Source organism: Lepidochelys kempii, chromosome 12, assembly GCF_965140285.1.
Source record: "Lepidochelys kempii isolate rLepKem1 chromosome 12, rLepKem1.hap1, whole genome shotgun sequence".
In the NCBI taxonomy this organism is placed as follows: Eukaryota; Metazoa; Chordata; order Testudines; family Cheloniidae; genus Lepidochelys; species Lepidochelys kempii.
Window position 1 is genome coordinate 12138951 of NC_136391.1, and position 21296 is coordinate 12160246.

General features: G+C 40.6%; 2 protein-coding genes across 2 annotated transcripts in view; both read right to left on the reverse strand.

Moving 5' to 3' along the window:
• Nucleotides 1-1384: 1384 nt before the first annotated feature.
• Nucleotides 1385-21296, reverse strand: part of LPCAT2 (lysophosphatidylcholine acyltransferase 2) — a 62473-nt gene continuing 42561 nt past the window's right edge. The window contains exons 9-14 of the mRNA XM_073307585.1: nucleotides 17485-17567; nucleotides 16759-16911; nucleotides 14853-15006; nucleotides 6438-6536; nucleotides 4306-4447; nucleotides 1385-3118 (exon numbers count right to left, since the gene is read on the reverse strand). Coding sequence (XP_073163686.1) covers nucleotides 2877-3118; nucleotides 4306-4447; nucleotides 6438-6536; nucleotides 14853-15006; nucleotides 16759-16911; nucleotides 17485-17567 — 873 coding nt within the window. The 3' untranslated portion in view covers nucleotides 1385-2876. The remainder of the gene's footprint in view (nucleotides 3119-4305; nucleotides 4448-6437; nucleotides 6537-14852; nucleotides 15007-16758; nucleotides 16912-17484; nucleotides 17568-21296) is intronic.
• Nucleotides 11267-13494, reverse strand: CAPNS2 (calpain small subunit 2). The gene has a single exon (XM_073308460.1). The coding sequence runs from the start codon at nucleotides 12610-12612 to the stop codon at nucleotides 11869-11871; it is 744 nt and encodes a 247-aa protein (XP_073164561.1). The 5' UTR covers nucleotides 12613-13494; the 3' UTR covers nucleotides 11267-11868.

Consider the following 21296-nt stretch of genomic DNA (forward strand, 5'->3'; position numbering starts at 1 on the left):
GCATTTTCCATTTCATGTATTGGGCTATATACCTTTTGAGCTGTGGTAGCCTCCCATTGTGTAACCCAATTGTTTCTATGCACTACAGTGTGGTGTTTCACTTATTGCATCCTACCCCCCTAAATACAAGGTGTGTGTATAAGCAACTCTTGCCATATAAAGGTCTGGAGAAAAAACTGTTTTGTCTATCCATTAACACTCCCTCTCTTACTTTAGTTACCTGGAACAAAAGTATCCTCCTTCTGTCCTGACACAAACCACGAACAACACTTCCAGTCTCCTCTGATGTGTGTGTAAGGCAAAATGCTCTTTGCTAAGAAATTCATATCCATTTTGCCTCTAAGGGCTTGTTTAAATGAACACTGACTGCATTTGCAAGCTAAGGGATGAATCTACCCTGCACTAACCTCCTGAGCAGCAAGTGCCCCTGTGGATGCATGTTAAAATCTCCCTAGAGCACACTGGTTTAAAACAGCAATACTTCAAAGTGCACTAGGGAACTTTTAGAGTACACCAGCAGGGTCCACACAGACACCCAGAGTGCAGCATGCTAGTACAAGGTAGGTTCACACCCAGTAAGCGTCTGTTTATACCAGCCCTCAGCGAATGGGGTACTGTATAGCCATGGCAAAGAGTGGTAGAGAGGTGGCCCCAGCCAATAACAAAGTTTAAGCTGGATCACACACACATCGATAACAAATTTTTGAATACTGGTAGTTCCTAACTTTGTGGGCATATCTGTTTGCTTAGCAGGAGGCGGCAACAAAAATATCCCGTCAGTTGGCTGAACAGGCAAGCCAAAAATCTGTCACAGGCTGGGATCTGTAAGTACACTTTCAAACACAGCTTCTGAAAGTGAGGGATCAACTGACTACATGTAGGAAGGTGTCTCAGAAATCATGATGGTTAGATCCTTCCACTGGTATATGCTATTGTGGGGTCAGAGCGCACATTCCTAGAGTTCAACTTACACTCAGACATAATTTCTATTTATGAATTATGGTTTGAATCACCGATTCCTTTTACTTGCCTATGATGTGTCCTCATTTACAGTCTGTGGACAGACAAGCATCTCAGAGTCTCCACAAAAGGGATGACTGCAAAATTCTTTTTCCTTTGTGTCCGGTTCCTTTGTGCCAATGTTCCCTTTTACTAGGCGAGTCAGCAGGGAGAATTCTCTGCCATTGTCTCTCCAAGAAAGTGGCAACCATATGGTACTTCTCTAGCCTTGCAGTAAATGACAGCACCATTGTTCTCATGGCTAAGAATGTAACTTCAACTTACCTTGTACCTTACACCATACGAAGACATTGCCAGGGACGACTTGCTGGAAAACCCAGCAGCCCATGTAGCCAGTGTGTCTTTCCTCCAATACTCTCACACATTCTTTAAAAATAGGTATTTATTTAAAGCATCCGGAACATGAGAACGCCACAATATGACAGAAGAGCACACATGAAAGCTAAAACATGTAAATATACCTGGATACAGTGAAATCATTGATTGATCAAAGGTCAGAAGCCACTATTGCACCTGGACCTTAAATAGCAGAACTAGGTCTCTTGCTGATGCTATACAATACATTCCAGGCTTTTGAGGTAATGTTCCTGAGCCTCTTGGCCATCTTTCAGCAGGTATTCTCTAATTGAAACTAACCTGCCACTTCTCCCTTTGATGAATAGGGTATTTTATGCAAGTAACTCCTAGGACTGTTGAAAGCTAAGAATATAAATCCCTTACAGGTTAATGGGAGGAAAAGATGATGGAGCAACATTTCAAAGCTCTGGTCCTAAATTGCACGGTAGGGGACTGAGGCACAGAATACTGTCATCAACAGGAATCTTTCCACTGACACCAAGTGGCCTTTGGAGCACGCTCTCAGGGTGTGATAGGTGCAGATATGGTTTCTGAAAGCGGATTTTACAGTAGATTTTAACTATTAGATCTATAGCTTGACAATTACCTTGTAATTGTCCAGAACAAGGTCATGATCACTTGATGACTGTTAGATCGAAATTTTCCTCTAGTTTTCATTTGGCATTAAATTAGTAAAAACTGTGTTTGTTTATATGCAGCCCCCTCCCCCCCCACAATTAGTGTTCTAACCATTGAGGCCCTGTTTTCTGTGTTTTCCTATTCAAATAATGATCTGCTATCTTTGAACTCCAATTCATTTTTACTGTTACAAATACAACCCATTCCATCTTCAGTAGGCCTTTGTCCAAAGATGTTGCTATTAACATCAGTGAATCAACATGGCTTTACTGAGAAATTTTGACTGTGGCTGACAACAGATTAAGGAAAGCCTCAAGACAGCCACACACTCACTAAAATACCAACTTCCTAACATTTGTTCTCCTATGAATTCTAAATTTTCTATACTTTTGAAATTTCAGAAATGAAGAAGGGTGCCCGTAGACTAAAGAAAACAAAGTCTGACATTTAAATGTCCTATAGCGAGAAAGAGCAGCAAATCTTCTCCTCAGCCCCTATCGGGAGATTACTTTTCCTCAGTGGCTACCCTAACAATGTCTGCTACCTTGTAAACACCTTGCTTGGAAGAGAGTAATCAATATTCACAGTCCTGTGAGACCAACACCAAGAGAGGCTATGGTATTCATTTAACTTAGATTCAGAATGTATTGTGCAATCTACCTGAGAGGGGGCATTTTTACTTTCAACACCGAATGGAATACATTAATAGAACACAATAAATTATTTATCTCCCCCTCCCCCCATTTTGAGACACAGAGAAATACGAAAAAAGTAAAAAAAAAATTCTTAATCTTAACTTTTATCAATATTCAACAAGCACATTTGATATAAAACAGTGAAATCTGCACAGTGTAAATGCAAAATCATCAGGCTGTTTATACTTAGTCATCCTTTTTGTCTGAAGTACTTGAGAGGTCTTCTTCATTGCCGTCAGGACAAACTTTATTTCTTGCGATTGGGGTCTTTTCTGAGACTGATGTCTTACTCTGTGAGAATGTGTCTCCTGGTGTCTGATAATCATCTTCTTCGTCTGATGTCTGTAGCTGGCACCTCTGTAGATCCAGGTATGTGGTAAATAACTTGGCATATTCTGGATGCTTGAATGCAAAGTCCTTAAACTCATCTGAAATTAAAGACAGGTGTTTTTTTACCGTGTTGAGCAGCAACGATGCAAAATATTCTACCGCACAGTAACAGCATGACAGCAAAGAAAATTATAGTGACTGCCACACAGACCAGTATCCCTTCACTGACAGCGACCAGGACAAGATGCTTCAGAGGAAGGGGCAACAGATTCCAGGGTGGGAAGTTTTGGAATTACTATTTATATTGTAGCGGTTTTATAGTTAGTCTTATTAAAACTTCCAGAAACTGAAATGCCAACTGAATGGTGACCTGAAAAAAGTTAATTTTACACCTGTCAAAACTCTTGTAACAAGTGAGGATATTGTGGACTATTTCATTATAAATAATGGTTCATAGCGGCTATGAAGCATAAGAGGTAACTATCGGTCTCAATGGTGGAATTCACTAGTGTGGGAGACAGATTTCACAGCATAAATCCCAGACTTTGGAATTGTCTAATACAGGGGCTTAGAACGACCACAAGTCTCATTGCCTTAAAAGGGATGTGCAAAGCTCACGGCTTCAGCATAGCTTTCTGTCAGCCATAATAAAACCCGCAATGAAGGAAGAAGAGAGAGGGGGGGCAGATGGGTAGGCAGAAAATCTAACCAATTGTTGTGATTGTGTCAGCAGAAGTATGGAAGAAGTTAATCCATTGGCTGCTTGTGGGAATCTCTTGTAAGGCACTCATGGTGATGGAGGTGGCATATAAAAACCAGAAGAAATGATGTTGTAAGATCTCTTACGTTACATGTACACTGAGAGCTGGGGGAGTGATTCCCAGCGTGAGGAGAAATACTTGCACTTGTTCCCACTGAGCTCATGCGCTAAAAATAGAATGTAGCCATGGCAGCGAGAGTGGCGGCACTGGCTAGCAGCCTTGATTATGTGCCTAGGGTCTCTGGCACGGTAGTGGCAAGTATGTCTCCTCGAATGGGAATGACATCCCCAGCTCCAAGAGTAGACATAATTAAGGAGAAATGAATACATTGTCTTTGTTCATGTTCTCCGACCACACATTTTGTCTCAACAGTAGCAATATATGAGCGGTCTAGGCACCTGTTAGACTTCTTTTGTGGGGAAAAGGAGTTCTGAATCTGTAATAATCGGAGACTGAGATCTTAGAGTAGTAATATCAAAGCTCTTTCTTAGTATAAGCATATTAGTTCTATGGAATATACTTACTATAGGTGACCATCCCAGAATTATTTGCGTCTATTTCCTTAAAAAGTTGAGAAATATCAAGGTCAGGCACTCCAAGAGATGACCGGAGAATACAAGCAAACTCTTCTTCTGTTATGCTGCCATCATCATCAATGTCAAAGAGCTGAAGTAGAAAGATTACAAAACTGTAATGCGAACACCCATAGTATGAGTCTGCCTATGTGGTAGACCAGCAATTTCAATACAAATTAACCTTTGAAAGCACCCAGTAATGGTCTCTGCCATTCAAGATGTCTCAGCAGTTGTCACTGTGATTTGAAGACTCGAGTCCCAACAGCTAATTTGTATTTAATTTAAAAAAAAAAAAAATTTTTCCCCAGAGAATGAGATGGGACATTTTTCAAGGAACTTTTCAAAAGAAAGACAACATTGAGATCAAAGGCTCCATGATATGCTGTAAATAAGCTGTACTGGAGAATATGCTCAGAAACTAGTCATGAAAAATACCACTAAATTAGCTTTTTCAAAAAACACGGCCCATAGTTTGTTATAAACTGTTTTTTTTAAAAGGGATGTGATAACTTACAAAAAGTGTCCCACGTATAAGTACTAAAAATAATACCATCAGGCTTTTGTCTTCTTTTTCTGCAAATTAAACTTTTATGACACTGACTGAACTTGCTACTATTTCGGCTAGGATGAAAATCCATATTGCAATAACATGCATGATTTGTCGCCCACTACGTATTTCATCCCATCCTTTCTAGAATGGCAGTGGCAGTGAGCAGCTGCACTAACCGCTCACTAATGTCAGAAATAAGGGGAACAATGGCCATAGGTGCCGACTTCTGCTCCCGCCAGTGGGTGCTCGATCCCCTGTTGCCCCTGGGCCCACCCCCACCCCTTCCCCCAAAGTCCCTGCCCCAACTCCACCCCCTCCCTGCCCCTATTCCGACTCCTTCCCCAAATCCCCGCCCCGGCCCCGACTCTTCCCCGCCTCCTCCCCTGAGTGCACCACATTCCTGCTCCTCCCCCTCCTTCCCGGAGCGGCCAAACAGCTGTTTGGTGGCAGCCAAGCGGGAAGTGCTGGGAGGTAGGTGGAGGAGCGGGAATGTGGCGTGCTCAGGGGAGTCGTTGGAGGAGGTGAGCGTGGCTGCCGGTAGGTGCAGAGCACCCACTGATTTTTCCCCAGGGTGCTCCAGCAGCGGGAGCACCCACAGAGTTGGCGCCTATGATGATGGCTCCAGTTCTGCAAAGAGCTCCCCGGGGGTGAACCCCTGCAACCAAGCAGAACCCATTGCAAATGCAACCTTGTTTGATAGCAGATAATGGAAGAGAAGTCATAGCTCCATTTCAGAGTAGAACGCTTCCCACTGAGGAGAGTAATGATGTCTAAATTATCTGCTTCAAAGCAAATGCAACAGTTAATATACCATTGATGGTTGCTATGGTTTGGAGGCCAGTCTTTCTGAGGATCTTCAGACACAAAACATCTCTGAGAAAGCACAACTTTTGGAGCAGTGGTTGAACAGGCTGGATTGCCGGAACACTTAGCTATATACAGCAGCAATAGGACACAATAATTTCACATAAAAATATAGGCAACTTCTTGAGTAAGCACTGCTCTCTCTTATGAGAGTCGTATTCAGAGTAACTGTCCCTCATATCTCAAGACACTGCACGAGGAATACACAAAAGCAGAGCAGTGGAGAGAATGGAGGGATCTCAAAGTCTAAGTGTCCATGATCCAAAACAAGCTGGTAACTTATTTTTGATTTTATGAGCCTTGACCATGTCCATTGATGATTTTTTTTTTTAAAGAATAACTGAACACTTGAGCCCCACCAAACTATTCTGATCTACATATCACTCACAAAACGCCCTCACAGAAGTGTGTAACTGCTGCTGAATCATTTTTGGACTTATCTTGCCAAGTTACATATTCCTTAGTACCTTCACATGGCTTTTGAAGAACTTATCTATGAAGCTGACATCTGCATTTTCTTCACTACAAATGTCAATTGGTTTAAGAGCATTACTTACATTCACATGACAGATTGAATCTATACATTTATATTATGAGTTGAAAGAGAACAGAATTACAGTCAGCCCAGGTTTGTCAGGTTTACAGAGCTGTGCTAAACTGAACTTACCTTAAATGCCATCTGAATAGTCTCTTCTGTGTTGGCAGGGTTACAAAGAACAGACAAACCAATCACGTATTCTCGGAAGTCTATGGTACCATCTCCATTCTGTAACCACAAAGACAGATGGCAAAAGTTGAGTTAATAGCTTGGATCACTTAAAAGGTTCATCATATGAGAAATAGAATCAAGCTATGCAATCTGTACTAATGCTTAATTTACTATTTTAAAAAAAAATCTGGAAAAAAAAATCAGTACATTTATACCATTTAAAAGTGACCGGAGAAACCATTTCTATAGATGAACAATTGACTTCTGGTTGCTGTTTTGTAAGCACCAGTTCACAAAAGGATTAAAATCTTTACCTGCGTAAGAAGAGAGTTTTAGTTATTAGCGTTTGCTCACCTCAAAAAGTACTTTCGGCTATAAGAAACAGAACACCAAGATAGGATATAGCACGCGCATTGTCAAGAAGTTACCAGGCGCCTTCTGGGTACGTTCAGAAGGCTGTAAAAATACCTGAGACACTTCATGAGTCGAACAACAAGATATTGCGCTTTAATCCTAATGGCCTGTATTGGAAGTAGGAAAACCAGATGTTTTTCAGTAGGAAGATACTACAATAAATTCATTCAGACCTAAACTGCAGTTCCTTTGATGGGACAGACTATCAGTTCCAGGTGAGGTGAAATTATTGGCGAGTCTATTTGCAGTGAGGGGAAGTGGCAAATACCTGCTGAAAAACACGTGCGTATTTGAGTTGATTGTATTTATGTGACCATCTTAAAAGTTCTTTGTGGACTTGGGAGACATTCTGTCATGGGTAAGAAACAGCAACATTTGAAAGTTAAGTGACCATACACAGAGCAACTACCTTGAGGTTAAGGTGACAGGCGATCCCTGGGCTGAAATATTCCCATGAGACAGTCATGAAAATTTTTTAAACAGCGAACAAATTTGTAAAAACTGAATGTTGGTGGTGCAGAATTCATGGGGGGTGGGAGGTACATTTCTGAATTAAAATATTCTTCCAGGAGGCAAAATAGTAGTGTCAAGATCCTCCGAAGTTGATCAATATGGAACGTTTTACAGACAAATGAAGGAACAATGGTCTTGTACGTAAACACACAGAGCAGAAGGGAGATCTGCATAACTTCCTGGCTCTGCTACCAATAGGACAGCACAAGCTCAACACAACACACTTAGCGTCTCTGTTCCTCAGATCCCCCATTTGTATAATGGGCTAATAAGCTACCAAATGGAACAGTGCCAAGACTAAATTGTAGAGGGCCTTGGGATCTGCATACTGTGGATTTCCTTTATTGAATGAATACTTCTGTACTTTGGATGGTCCTGGATTCAGATAGGTTGGTGAGAAAGTATTTTTACTCTCAAACAATTAAAAATAACCAATACACTTTGCAAGGTTTAAAACAATTGCTACCTAGATCCAAGTTTACTCAGTCTCTAAAGCCAATACACTTCCAGTTTACAGACACCCATGTTTTGTTTTCTATTGATAGGGTAAAGAATCTTTGTGGAAGCATTTAGAATGTTGAATATCACCGACTGTTTAGAGACTTGCGGGTTTGCTAACAAGTTTCCTTACACAATTCTTCACTGCTAATAAAATTACCAGCCTGCTGTTAGACAGGTACCATGGTATATTCGATGTTTGTTGGCAATTTTCTACTCAATCTCTGCACTTTAACCTCTGCAATTAATAGTCAGCTGGTACCCCAGTACAATTCTTTTTTTTTCATCCAGTGGTTTCTGACGCCAGACATTTTAACACTGTGGACATCCAAAATGCTAGATATACAATGTATCGTTGCTTTTTATTGTGTAGTTTTACCATCTGAATGCCTGGATTGTTAATTTCTCATCAAAGGTCCAGGAAATGCTTGTATTATATGAAGGTTTTTTGCTGATTTCACTAGAACTGTTTTCAGGAATTTACAATTCCCTCATACATGTGGCGTGGCATAAAGTACAGGTTTTAGCTTGGGTAGGACTTAATATGTTTTTTGTTTTTTTTTAAAAATGGTTTAAGATTGTCCCAGTGGTGCATAAAAATATGAATGCAAGAGTGAGAGGTTGGGGGAGGTAGCTACGTTAAGTGAATATGGCCTTGGTTTAAAACAAAAACACACAGAATTTGGAAATCCAGTTGGTTCATAATGGGGTCTAATGCTTTCGTTATTAATAAATGGAGCATGACAAAGTTAGTATGGTCAAATTATTTCCATCTAGGTATCAAAACCAAGAATTAAACACAGTGCAATTAGAAGTACTTCATTCCAGCATTTTGGATATCTGGGTGTGAAAACTGCACTTCAAGGTCATATTGTGACTTAATCATACAAACTCCTAGGATGCTGGCTACTTGCCAAATGGTTTGACACTCGATGAAAGGAGAGGTGAGAGGGGCAGAAGCAGAAACGGAGATGTTTACGTGGCTCCTGGCATGAGAAAGGATAGGAGGGAAAAGGATGGGCACTGAATTAAAAATGCATCTAGAGAAACACTAAACAGTAACAAGCAATGTCACTGCAGATAAGTTTGGCCTAGCAGCTTTTCTGCTTTCACAGGAGATTGTGCTTTGCAGCACGATATGCGAAATTTAAACTCTGCAGCCAAAGCTATTCTGAGAGGTGACTTGTGAACCAAAACGTCAATTCCCCAAATAGCAAAGGTAAGGGGTGGAGCATTCCATGCACAGCTGCCTTTTCAATTTAAATTTTGGTTTTCATTTCAGGTCTGTCTGTCACATTAACTCATTGCAACGGTACGGTGAAATGTCCCCCCGCAATTCTCTCACCACCTGCATATACCATGTGGTGATGCAGAAGTCGCTGCCTCTGGTTATTATATAGCCCAAGTCATACACTAGGATAATAGCGGCATTTAACAGGCTTCCATGGGCTAGCTACCTGCGATATACCCAGCAGAGTTCAGGGTGGCTATGACAGAGCATGGGGTGTACGGGTCTGGAAAGCATGAATGAAGCAGCAGCTGGCTAGTGTGACTATGGGGATCCTGCAGTGTGCTGAATGCCGCTCTCCAGCTATAATTATTATTATTAATTGGGTATTTGGCATAGCAAATACATGTAGATCATTTAAATATCTGTATGTTGCTAAAAAAAGTAAGAGTTAAATATAACTTAATTTTACTATGTGTTCTGAGTTTAAAACAGACTTCAGCATTGCATTGCCATTTACACTATGGGGTACTATATATTTAAGAAGTATTTTCCGTTTTTGAGTCAGAGACGTGCTCAGTTAAGTACATTTATGGTGGTCTCAGGAGCAGTAAAGCTTGCATATTGCAGAAGAAAAAAACCTCCTCCCTGCCCCATAACAAACGGTCTCTTTAGAGCCCCATAGGGAGAAAGATAGGGCACAGACCCTGAATTACCCTTTTTTCCAACTAGCAAAACCCCTTCCAAGGCCAGGTGGATGCAAAAGTGATGTGGAAAAAGCCTGAGGTGCCACTGCCCAAGGGGCCCAACTTTCACTGTGCCTATAAAAGGCGTCATAACAGGGATAGTTTTCATGTTGACTTTTACCATCGTTTCTAGTTCGATTCAGAAACCATATTTCCTAGGAGAACTGTTGATGCATGTCAGAGAAAATCATCACAATCGTTTATAGGTCTGCAACAGAGAGAGAGGAATTTCTACTGGACACAGCAGTAGGGACATGCTTTTACAGATCTCATTTTCATAATAGGGAACATCTTGCAGGAGGTTGTTATTTTAATCCTTCCCTGCCCAACAATTACCTGTACCCACAGGTGAGATCTCACTAGCCTGAAAGACAGAGATTCTAGAGCAAACATTAATATAGCAACATTCACAAAAGGTGTCATTCTCTCTCTTTCACTGGGATTATTACCCACCTAGTCTTAATGCTTATGTAGATAAAAGTATGCTTCTTTGATTGATTAATTTGTGAATGAGTGGTGGTTGTGGTTCAGGAGTTAGCCTATTTTGTCACAATTTGACTATTTTATTTTTACTAAGTTCCTGTCATTCAGTCTGGTATCGTGCACCGTAAGCGATTTAAACGATGGTTCGTACATTGCGAACAGGTGATCAGATTTCAATGACAATTTGTACACAGACTCAGTGAACAGTATTTTCCAGAAACGTAGAAATGGAAGCTGTAATGATTTCAAAATACATCAACCTGTTAATAATCAAATGCAACCCCTCTGTTGTTTAGTTAGCTGCTGATGACACTTTCTTACAAAGGTAGTGTAGGAGGGGCATAGGCCTCTGGATATTTGTAACTAGAGATGGCTGCTTGACTCAGCTCTCTCTCTCTCACACGTTAATATCAACTAGGCCCATGTAAATTAAATTTTGCTTTAAAGCAGCCAAGGACACTCTGAACCACAGGCACACACACCTACAGTTCCTGCTGCTTCTTGCCTTTTAACGCCACTGCAAGCATCTCTGCCCTGACATGAATGGAATTACTGTAGTTGGAAATTGTGGGTCAAATTCATTCCTGAGGAAACTCCACTTCAATGGAGATAAGCCAAGGCTGAATTTGTCCATCTGTCTGTCTAACAGGTGACCGCAACAGTTCAACAGCCCTCTCAACAGGCAATTCTGTATTTTAACACTACTCAGATTATTGCACTTTACAATACAAATATTTATTAGAAGGCTGCAGGAATAAAAAGAGTATATGCCAAGCACCAGGTCTCCAGGAAACATTTCAGCCGAAAACAACGAGACAGCAAAAGTAGGAAAGAGGAGAGATTTTAATTTGTCTCTCAAAATCCATTGATTATTATAATAATTACAACTCCAATTTATTTTCCCCATTACAAATAATTCCTTACAAATCAGAAATCAGTACACCTCTATTTACTAGCAATTTCCCAGCAGGCAAGCACCGCTTCTGTCTCCAGCAAAATAAGCTCTGATGGATAATACATAAAAATCAAAATAGTTATCAAGAACAACCCTAATCTTAATAGAGAATACATTTCTGATTTTTTTTTCTTATGTGTATACGTCCACCAGTCACCAACAAGCTACATGAGAAGAAAGCCTTAGCAACAACTACTCTGACCCATCAACATTCTCTCCTTTTTGAACCCAAATCTAGTTTTCTATTATAGGTACCCATGTGCACACACGCACACACATACACAGAATCTTGCACAGCTCAAGAAATGCTCCATTTTCGAGCCCCTCAGCAATCCAAACAACTGTAAAACGTACACAGTAGAAAAAACAAACATTTCACAATAAACTAAGGGGTTTTTAAGCATTAAAGTATTGCGTGCTCTTTCATAGCAACACAACTTGTAATGACTTTACAAACAGTGGCTCTTGAGCAACAAGGAGAAAGGCTCCCATTAGTAACACAGGCATTAACAAGAGCACGCAGTTGGAGTGTATTCATTCCAATGTGCTCTCTTAGGAGTACATGGTTAGCTGCAGCCATTCTTCAATGTTCATGTTCACCAGGCCGTCTCCATCTTGGTCCAGGGATTTGAAGGCACGGAACATGCCATCCAGTCGCACCAAGCAGCTGATGAAGTTATTGAAATCCATGCTCCCATTTTCATCAGAGTATCTGCGAATGATCATCTGGTAGAGCTGGTCATTCAGCTGGAACCCTGCAGCCTTGAAGGCACCTGGCAGCTGAGCACTCCCAAGAGTTCCCGACTGGTCAGAGTAGTATTCTTTGTACACGCACTGCCACTTCTTGATGTTGTTCCACAGGTACTTAAACTCCTCAAAGCCCAGCTTACCGGTTGTGTCACTGTCCATGACTGACACCATGCTCCGGCACGTGTCCAGGCTGAAGCCCTCTGTCTTCAGGTTTTTATGTCTGGCCACCACCTTGTTCAGAATGTCCATCAACTCGGAGGCGCACACTTCCATGTCATCTCCAGCCAGCTGGACAAAGAGTCGGCGGAACTGACGCATCTCCTCGCTCTCGCCGGCTTCCACATTCATGAAGTGACTGCGAGGAGGTGGGGGTGGCTCTGGGGTGTACTGAGCTGCTACCTCACTGATAATGTTGACGAGTCCTCCAACGAGTCCTCCAAGATTTCCTCCTCCTTGTCCACCTCCTGCTAAAAGACCCCCAAGGCCTCTCGCAAGGCCCCCTCCACCACTGCTCCCTCCACCAAGCAAGGCTTGAGCGAGGAACATGGTGAATGTGTTGCAGAGAATTAACCAGATGAGAGCTGAAAATCCTGCAGCCTCAGAGCTTTGATGGAGTCTGAGCTGGGTGTGAGCAAAATACAGATTATCTGTCTGAAGTATTAGTATTCACCATGCCCAGGCATGTCTGATGCAGCCTTTGGTTGCCTGAACTCCCTGCAGCCACCCTCTGCTTTTGACAAGTATTTCTCTCTCCGAACACTTGTTTTTTATTTTACAGATCAGATTCGTTTTATCTGATGTGAAACCATTTTAGGGTAAAACTGAGGCGTTGAAAACCATACAGCAAAATTTTCAAAATGTCCTTGGTGGTACTTTGAGCAATGCAACATTAGAAAGGACCACAGCCAAGGTTAGACAACTAACTTAACTTCCCAAGGAGATCCGCTCAGTTTACCACGGTTGTATCCATCCCTGCATTCTCCTCTCCAATGTCTTGACTTTTGTTGGAGTTCAGTGCTGCACTGACAATCCTAGAAATTAAAGTAACTTGTTTGTCCAAATAGGTGCAGCATGGCTAGAAGCAATACAAGATTGCCCAACCAGCCATGCCAATGGGCCTCAACCTCTCACTTACTGTGATGGCCACAAGCTAACGGTCAGGATAGTTTAGTCTCACTTTTTGTCTTTAGCCTCTCTGCTTAGACTGAACAAGAGTCAGGTTTGATGGGGGTTTCTGTATCACAGGCCCCTGTCTACTCATTTTACTATCTGAGATTTTGATGGCCTTTTGGTGGCTACAAATTTGGGTGAGGCTCAAGTCAGTGACCTGGAGCTGAGAGTTCTCAAAACCCATTTCCCTTCTTTCCCCAGACAGCTGTGTTCTTGCATGCAAGTTGAATATTTTGAAATAAAAAAAAAAAAAAAAGGTAGGCAGGAAGAACAGGGTGTTGATGGGATGCTTGAGCCAGACTTACATGAGCCTCAGCATTAAGCTTGCTATCCTAAGTCAAAGAGCTGGGATTTTAAGCATAGCCGATTTCATTTGGGGCAAGTGGATAGAGTTTTCAGTAAGAATAAAAAAACCCAACTATTCTACTGCTCTAGGACCCTGCTTCATGAAGCCGTACATTAATCTGGTAATCAGCACCACACTGTAAGCATGGAGAGTGATCCTCAAATGACTACAGCTGACTCAGCATACGGGAAAGTCCCAGCTTGGGGAAAAGAAGGGCCTTAGCCAATAGTTTCCTAGAGAGAGAGAGAGACACCCTATGGTCATTACTGAACAGCTGGGATTAAATAGGGTCTATGGCGATGAAATATTCACATACGCCTGTAGGTCAGGCACTTTCAGTACAGTCAGCGTTTTAAAAAGAAGAAGAAATTGGACCCTTCACTTTCTGCTGATGAATTCATTCAGACCTGGAGAATCTCACAACAAGTCTTGTCAGTGCTATATGGCACAATTCCTTGATAGGGAAGTTTACTAAAAGCAGGACCAGGAAAAACATGCAGAGTTTGCGAAACTCCCAAAATAAAATGTGAACAACAGATCCTGGAGTTCTTGCAGCATACCATGCTGACTACATAGCACACAGTGCATAATGGCAACCTTTCAAATTACAGCATGTTTTCACGAGCACGGACGTGCACTTCTATTACACGTACTGGGCTCACCCAGTTACCTGCAGCCTTACAATCCTGTCAATTTATAATGGCATTGCCTGGCTGTAATGGAGCACAGAATTTGACCCACTGAGGTAGGCAAAGTGAATCAATTAATCAATGTCTGACAAACTCCAAGTTGTTGCCATCTGATGGATGCTCAGTGGCCTATGTGAAAAGACGGAATCCAGTTGATAGGTTCACAGATACATTCAAATACTCATCACATCTAGCACCTTTGCTGAACAGGAAGGTCAGGTGTAGAATGAGCATGAGAACTGGGACAGTCCTTTATCCACAGATGTTGTCTTATCCCCTCCAGGCCAGGTTTTGGGCCCTATGGCACAATTTGCATGTTGTGCTGTACCTGTTCTAGGGACTAACCAGAGGACTTCATGTTGCAGGGATGGCATCTGACAAGCAACAGATTAACCTAAAAACTTTTATTGCTAAAAAAAATGTAGAAAGGCAGCCACTGGTTTCTCTAGTCTATAGGATTTTGGTTGGCAATTTACTCCTTTAGTGAGCTGGACTTACGCTTGCAAATATCTTTAGGGAAAATGATTCTTAAGAGAATGTTACTAAGACACCTTATTTCAGTCAGTGCCATAAATCCTTACCCTATCGAAGAGTAGGAACAGCTCTTTGAGAGCATCTGAGACAGGCAGCTTCAAATGCTCGGCAAACTCCTCCATTCCAATTCTTCCCCCTTTGGAGGCATTTGCAATAGCAGCAAATGTATTCAGTTGATCTCGGATAGGATCCCATTTTAGACTATAAGAATCAGAAGGAGACATAATTAACTTCTGTACAGCAGGGCTCAAGAGAGACGGAGTTTTAGTAGCAAGAGAGTGACTGCAGTTTCCACAGCAGAAAACTGGATAGCATGGAGTATGTCGTGCACTGAAAAGGTTGTGCTTTCAATGTGCAATACTGCATACTGAATCAGCGTTTAACAAAACCCCTGAAAAGTACTGTTTTTTATTAAAGCTAATTCTGTGCTTAGGTATCTCAGCACTCACTGCACAGAAGATGAGAGTTTTCAGAAGCATAGGCAACATCCAGCAACAGAACTAAAGACAACGTTTCATGGCCTTAAATTTGAATCCACCCAGCCCTCAATGTTTCATGTCACAGCATTAGCTCCCAAATAGGAGAGGGCACCTTTTAGCTGCAACTAACCTGCTAGCTGAGTAATGATGTAACATCTAGTGCACCCCAGAACACATCTCATTCAGTCAGGAGAAGGGACAGCACCCTATCCCCAACACAAGAAGTGTGGTCCCATGATTTGGGTGGTAGGCAGCACTTGGGAGATGCAGGTTCAATTTCCTTCTCTGGTACAAATTTCCTATGTGACTCTGGGGCAGTCACTTGGGCTCTCTGTGCCTCAGCATCCCACCTGTGAAATGGGGATAATAGTACTTCCCTACCTCACAGGTACATTAAAGATTGTGAGGTGCTTAGATACTACTGTAGCAGGGGGCTATTTAACTAAAGTAGGCAGATTCTTACTTCCTCACACAGACACATAGTCCAAGGCATAATTTAGCCCCAGAGGGCCCTTTCCTTCTCTAATTTCTATAGAGATTATATTACTTTTCAAATCCTAAAATACATTACGTAAGATCAAATAATCAACCAGGCAATTTGTCCTCTGTTCATAGAATCATAGAACTGGAAGGGACCTCGAAGGTTCTCTGCACTCATGGCAGGACTAAATATTATTTAGACCATTCCTGACAGGTGTTTGTCTAACCTGCTCTTAAAAATCTCCAGTGATGGAGATTCCACAACCTCCCTAGACAATTTATTCCAGTGCTTAACCAGTCTGACAGTTAGGAAGTTTTTCCTAATGTCCAACCTAAACTGCCCTTGCTGCAATTTAAGCCCATTGCTTCTTGTCCTATCCTCAGAGGTTAAAGAAGAACAATTCTTCTCCCTCCTCCTTGTAACAGCCTTTTATATACTTGAAAACATATGTCCCCTTTCAGTCTTCTCTTTTCCAGACTAAACTAACCCAATTTTTTCAATCTTCCCTCATAGGTCATGTTTTCTAGACCTTTAATCATTTTTGTTGCTCTTCCCTGAACTTTCTCCAATTTGTCCACATCTTTCCTGAAATGTGGCACCCAGAACTGGACACAATACTCCAGTTGAGGCCTAATCAGCATGGAGTAGAGAGGAAGAATTACTTCTTGTGTCTTGCTTACAACACTCCTGCTAATACATCCCAGAATGATGTTTTCTTTTTTGGCAACAGTGTTACACTGTTGACTCATACTTACCTTGTGGTCCACTATAACCACCAGATCCCTTTCTGCAGTACTCCTTCCTAGGCAGTCATTTCCCATTTTGTATGTGTGCAACTGATTGTTCCTTCCCAAGTGGAGTACTTTGCATTTGTCCTTATTGAATTTCACCCTATTTACTTCAGACCAAATATTACTGTTTCTGGAGAACACGACAATGTCTTGTGCAGCTCTGAAGTCATTAAAGAACTCTGAATAGCAAAACCACTCTTACTTCAGTTTCTTGCTGATTTTGGTAAACTCCACCAGGCCTGCTTCCATGGGCAAGGTCAGCTGTCCTGCTGAAATCATAAGTCTGCAGTCTTCAAAAGTATGGTCTGTAACTGGCAAATTCAAAGCCCTGAAATGCAGTAGAAAAGACAAACATCTGAAAGAGATTTTTGAATCTTACTTTTCCCCCCCGCAAAACCTTCCTCGGTGCTGGTCTCAAAAGGTGATACATAGACAAGATGAGAATTTATCCTTTTACCACTTAAGCGGGTCAAATTCTGTTCATAGTTACGCCAGTGCAAATCCACAATCATTACACTGGAGTCAAGACAATTGTTTGAATTTACACTGTTGGAACAGAGCAGAATTAGGCCCATTAATCACAGTACAGAAAACTGAATCCTGTGCCCTTATGTCTTGTCATGCAAATGATTACCCCAGCTTTACACCAATTAAATGCATTATAGTGGAGCACAGAACAATTAAACTTATTACTAGTCAGTAATAATTAGCCAATTTGGCACTGTCTAGTTACAGAGGCTTTTACACCTTATACAATTAATTTAGAGATTCAAATACAAAACCTAGGACTCAGGTGAATCACTGTCAACCACTCCCTGAAATATTTCAGAACTCTAAAACAGTTCAAAATATAGTTGAACCATGGCCAGGCTATATAAGAACAATTCTTGGTAAGCACGTGAGAATTTTTTTTTATATGGATACATACGTTGCCATGATATTACGGACTCTGTTGGCAAAAAGAGAAGGATCCTTTTTCTCTTCCTCAGTAGGAACATGAACAGGTAGAAACTGAAAAATATAATTTATTCAGTAAATCTGCACAGCCACTGATTTATTACTGATAGCGTTTTGCATCATAAAGGAGAAAAAAATATCAGTTAAGCAATTAAGTAATCAGCCACTAGAGGTCTCCATAGCCTTAGAAACAGCTCAGGTTTTTTTACTTACCCAAACAAAACACTACACAGCAGATTATTTGTAGATTTGTGGCTGCTACATGTTGGTTTAGTGAGATCTGTTGTAGCTGCTTTAATATGAAATCCAAAACCAAAGGGGTGAATAGCCTAAAAACACAGTTCTTCATAAAATTAGGAGTTGAGCTCCAGTATTTGGGCCTCAGGGACTGTACGCACACTTTCAAAACTGTGTGCTAAATACCTAGGTACCTAGTTCTATATTACAACTCAAATTCAGTCTATACTAATGCTAATCTTTTGAACGCATATTGATGCTGCAGCTAAATTGTAGAACTTTGAGGACTGGTATTCTATATTTTGTTTTTGGAAAAGGGCAGATGCCCCAACAATAGTGACATGGAGAAATAAATGACTGGAAATCTTTCCAATGAAAATAAAATGATAAATGGTCTTATTTCAGGATAAAGTCAATTTTATAATATATGCTTGCTATTTTTGGAATATGAACAAAATTAATACACAGATAAGATAAGAGGCTGAGCAAACACAAATGAATCTTACAAAGATCTTTTTTAAAATATTTGTCAATAATGATAAAATAAAAAGTTAAATTTGTCAAAACGTCATTATATGACTATCCATTCTTCTGCTCTTTTTCTGTAACAACTGGCGATCAACCTAGAGTTAGATAAAAATTGTGTTCTTTCTTAGGTTTTTTTGTCTTCTGATCCACAGCACTCAGAAATAGGTAGTAAATAGACTGAGAATTAAGTTAGACATATTTGGTTGAGAGAAAATGTCCAGAAGATGGGTTCTGGACCCCAGAATGGGCATTACTAGCAAAAAACGTGAAGTGAGTTGTATGCTACTATTTGAAACAGTTGAGTCGTTATCCACTTTGGGGGCATACATATTCATAAATTTAATGGATTTATTTAACTAATTTGAAGCTGAGTGTTTAAAGACTTACAACTAATTCAAAGTTCCAAATGGAAAATCTGGGTCCTAGGGAAAACAGGTGGTGTGCAGATATCCCTGAAATAGCTTGTGTCCCCGAAATATTGAGTAGATTTATTATGAAATTATAAGAAGGGTTATTGTATTGGAGTAAAAAGAAAAGGAGTACTTGTGGTAATTTATTAGAAAAGTAAGAAGCATTATCAATTATATTCAACTTTCTCAATCACTAGGGCATCTCCAAAAGGTCAGGACTTGGTAACTTAGTTTACAAGTCCATTTTGAACTATTCGCACATCGTCATAAATGTGCATAATTCTACTACCACAATAAAAGTCAGTCTTTATTCTGAGACATCAAATAAAGAAAAAAAATGAGTGAATTTGCATCAGAGTGAACATAATGTCTTTCTTGTTATTAAAAGAGACATCAATGTTTGCCGTTAAGGGTTTCAATAAATGCACTATTAGCATCTGTGATTCTTTATAACAAATCAACAAAGGAGCACAAGGAAAATGGGCTTGGCTTGCATAAATATAGTTGGCTTCCGTATAACGCAAACAGGCAAAAGTTCATTTTCAAAGCAATGTGATGGGAAAGGGATGCATAACTGCTGTTTAATTCAGTGTGATGTTTGCACATAGTCCTGTATATTAATTGAGTAATTTGCCATATAACGGTTTCTGTTACTCATTTGTCATATATTGTTTGTGCTCTCTGTATAAACACAGCGCTAACAGTCAGAGTTTTCTTTTGCAGTTTGGTGAGCCGTCTCCTTCCTGATGCCTGTGTGCAGTAATGCACTGGCTTACTGCCTGCGAGCACGTCTTTTCAAGTGGCTGTAACAACCAACCACTGACTCCCCGCTAAAGGAGTGCTCTCAAATGGCAGGTGTTCAAGAGGCAGAGGTCTACGCTTCTGGCATTGAAGGTCCTAGAGCTGATCCTTGAGGACAACCATACACTTTGTTCTCAGTCCGATACCCCCCCTGCCCATTATTAAGTTAACTCCTCCTCCCCAACGTGTCCTGAGTGAAACAGTGGGTAACTCTCTTGGGCTAACAAAGCAAAGCACTGACATCCTCTGCTGTCACAGTTATTCACACTATGCAGGCACTCAAGTAGGATGAAGTCAGAACACATTCGAACAATCCAAAAATGTGAACCAAAGACATGATTAATCTACATAAGCCTGCTCGTTTGGGTCTCAGGTCCTTGTATGAAGGAGCAAGCTTACTCTTCACCAGCTGCGACTACACCTCTACCTCCTCCAAAGGCAATGGTGATGTTTGAGGCTCACTGCATGTGACTTGCCCATAACCACACACACTCAGGAGAAGGACTTGATTTAATTTCTCCCATCTGTGACTGGGGCTAGCACAACTACTTTCCAGGTGATGATGAATAAATACTCTCTTCTAGTCAGAAATTCCTGAGCACTGCAGAGGGAAATTCCAGCCCTGCAAGATAAAATCCTTTTAAACTCACTCAAGTAATGAAAATACCTCCCTGACCTATTTTTGGCCTTCTCCCTCCCTCCTATGCTATTTACCATGTATATCTTTTGCAATAAGTCTGCCTATCAGATTCTAAGCTTAACTGTTTCACGTTCAAAATATACAATTCAGTGGAATATGTTCATGATATGTTCTTAAAATACAACTGGTACATTGCTGTGCATCTCTGCACAGAAATATATGGAAGCTCATGGTGATGTCTAATTTATTTTAATTCATTTATTAATTCAATTTCTTTCTCTCCTGAGGGGAGATGCAGACAGTAAAATGCTTCATGTCTAATTTTTATAACTTTAAAATTTGAGGGCAGATTTGTTTTATTACAGGTGCACTAGCATTAAATTCTGAGACAGCAAGAGTCCTTTTTAAAAAAATACACAGAACATTAACTATTTTCTTTCTTTACATGTCTAATAAAGACATTTATTCAAATGAGTTATTCTTGTGTAAAACCACAGTAATTGAAAGGAGAATCAGGCCCACAGTATTTGCATACAAATATAAAATAGGTATGCTGTATTTTCTTTTGCATTACACAGCAATTCATGCATATTAATACCAACAAGGGAACTTGCTAAGTCACATCAACTCCTGGGAGACCCATGGCTAAGTCTTAAATTTTGAAAATAAACAGACAGAGACTGTATTCCACCCAAATCAACTTTGTTCTTCTATTTAACAAGTATAATTCAGCTTACAATATTTGTTAGTACTTCCTGGTATATTATTAAGTGTTGTGTAGAATCCTTTGCCAAAGTAATTTAGCTGTAATGAGATAGCCCCTCACTATTACACTTGGTTAGTAAGTCTCTGCTCGGAAGTGAGTGATCCATTTTTGTGTTCATCAAGATCTGAGACATGCATATATTTTTCTCTCTCTTATCAGATACAACTGTTTGTACCATACACGTTAATAAAGTTAAGAGTAAGCAATAAGACAACAGGTTCATTAGACAAGGTACGCTCTTTTTTGAGAATGAAAACACTCAGTTTAGTCACTGAATTCTTTAAAAGTATTTAGCACTGAGCTATAGGGAAGTATTAGCGTAAACACGTTACACAGATCACATGACAACTGCCGCGTGACGAAGTTGGTATAGATAGCATTCTACTGCCACTCCAGGGTGG

What these genes read in the sequence shown, in the direction of transcription:
- CAPNS2 (XM_073308460.1), bottom strand. Translation starts at nt 12,612, where the DNA reads ATGTTCCTCGCTCAAGCCTTGCTTGGTGGAGGGAGCAGTGGTGGAGGG.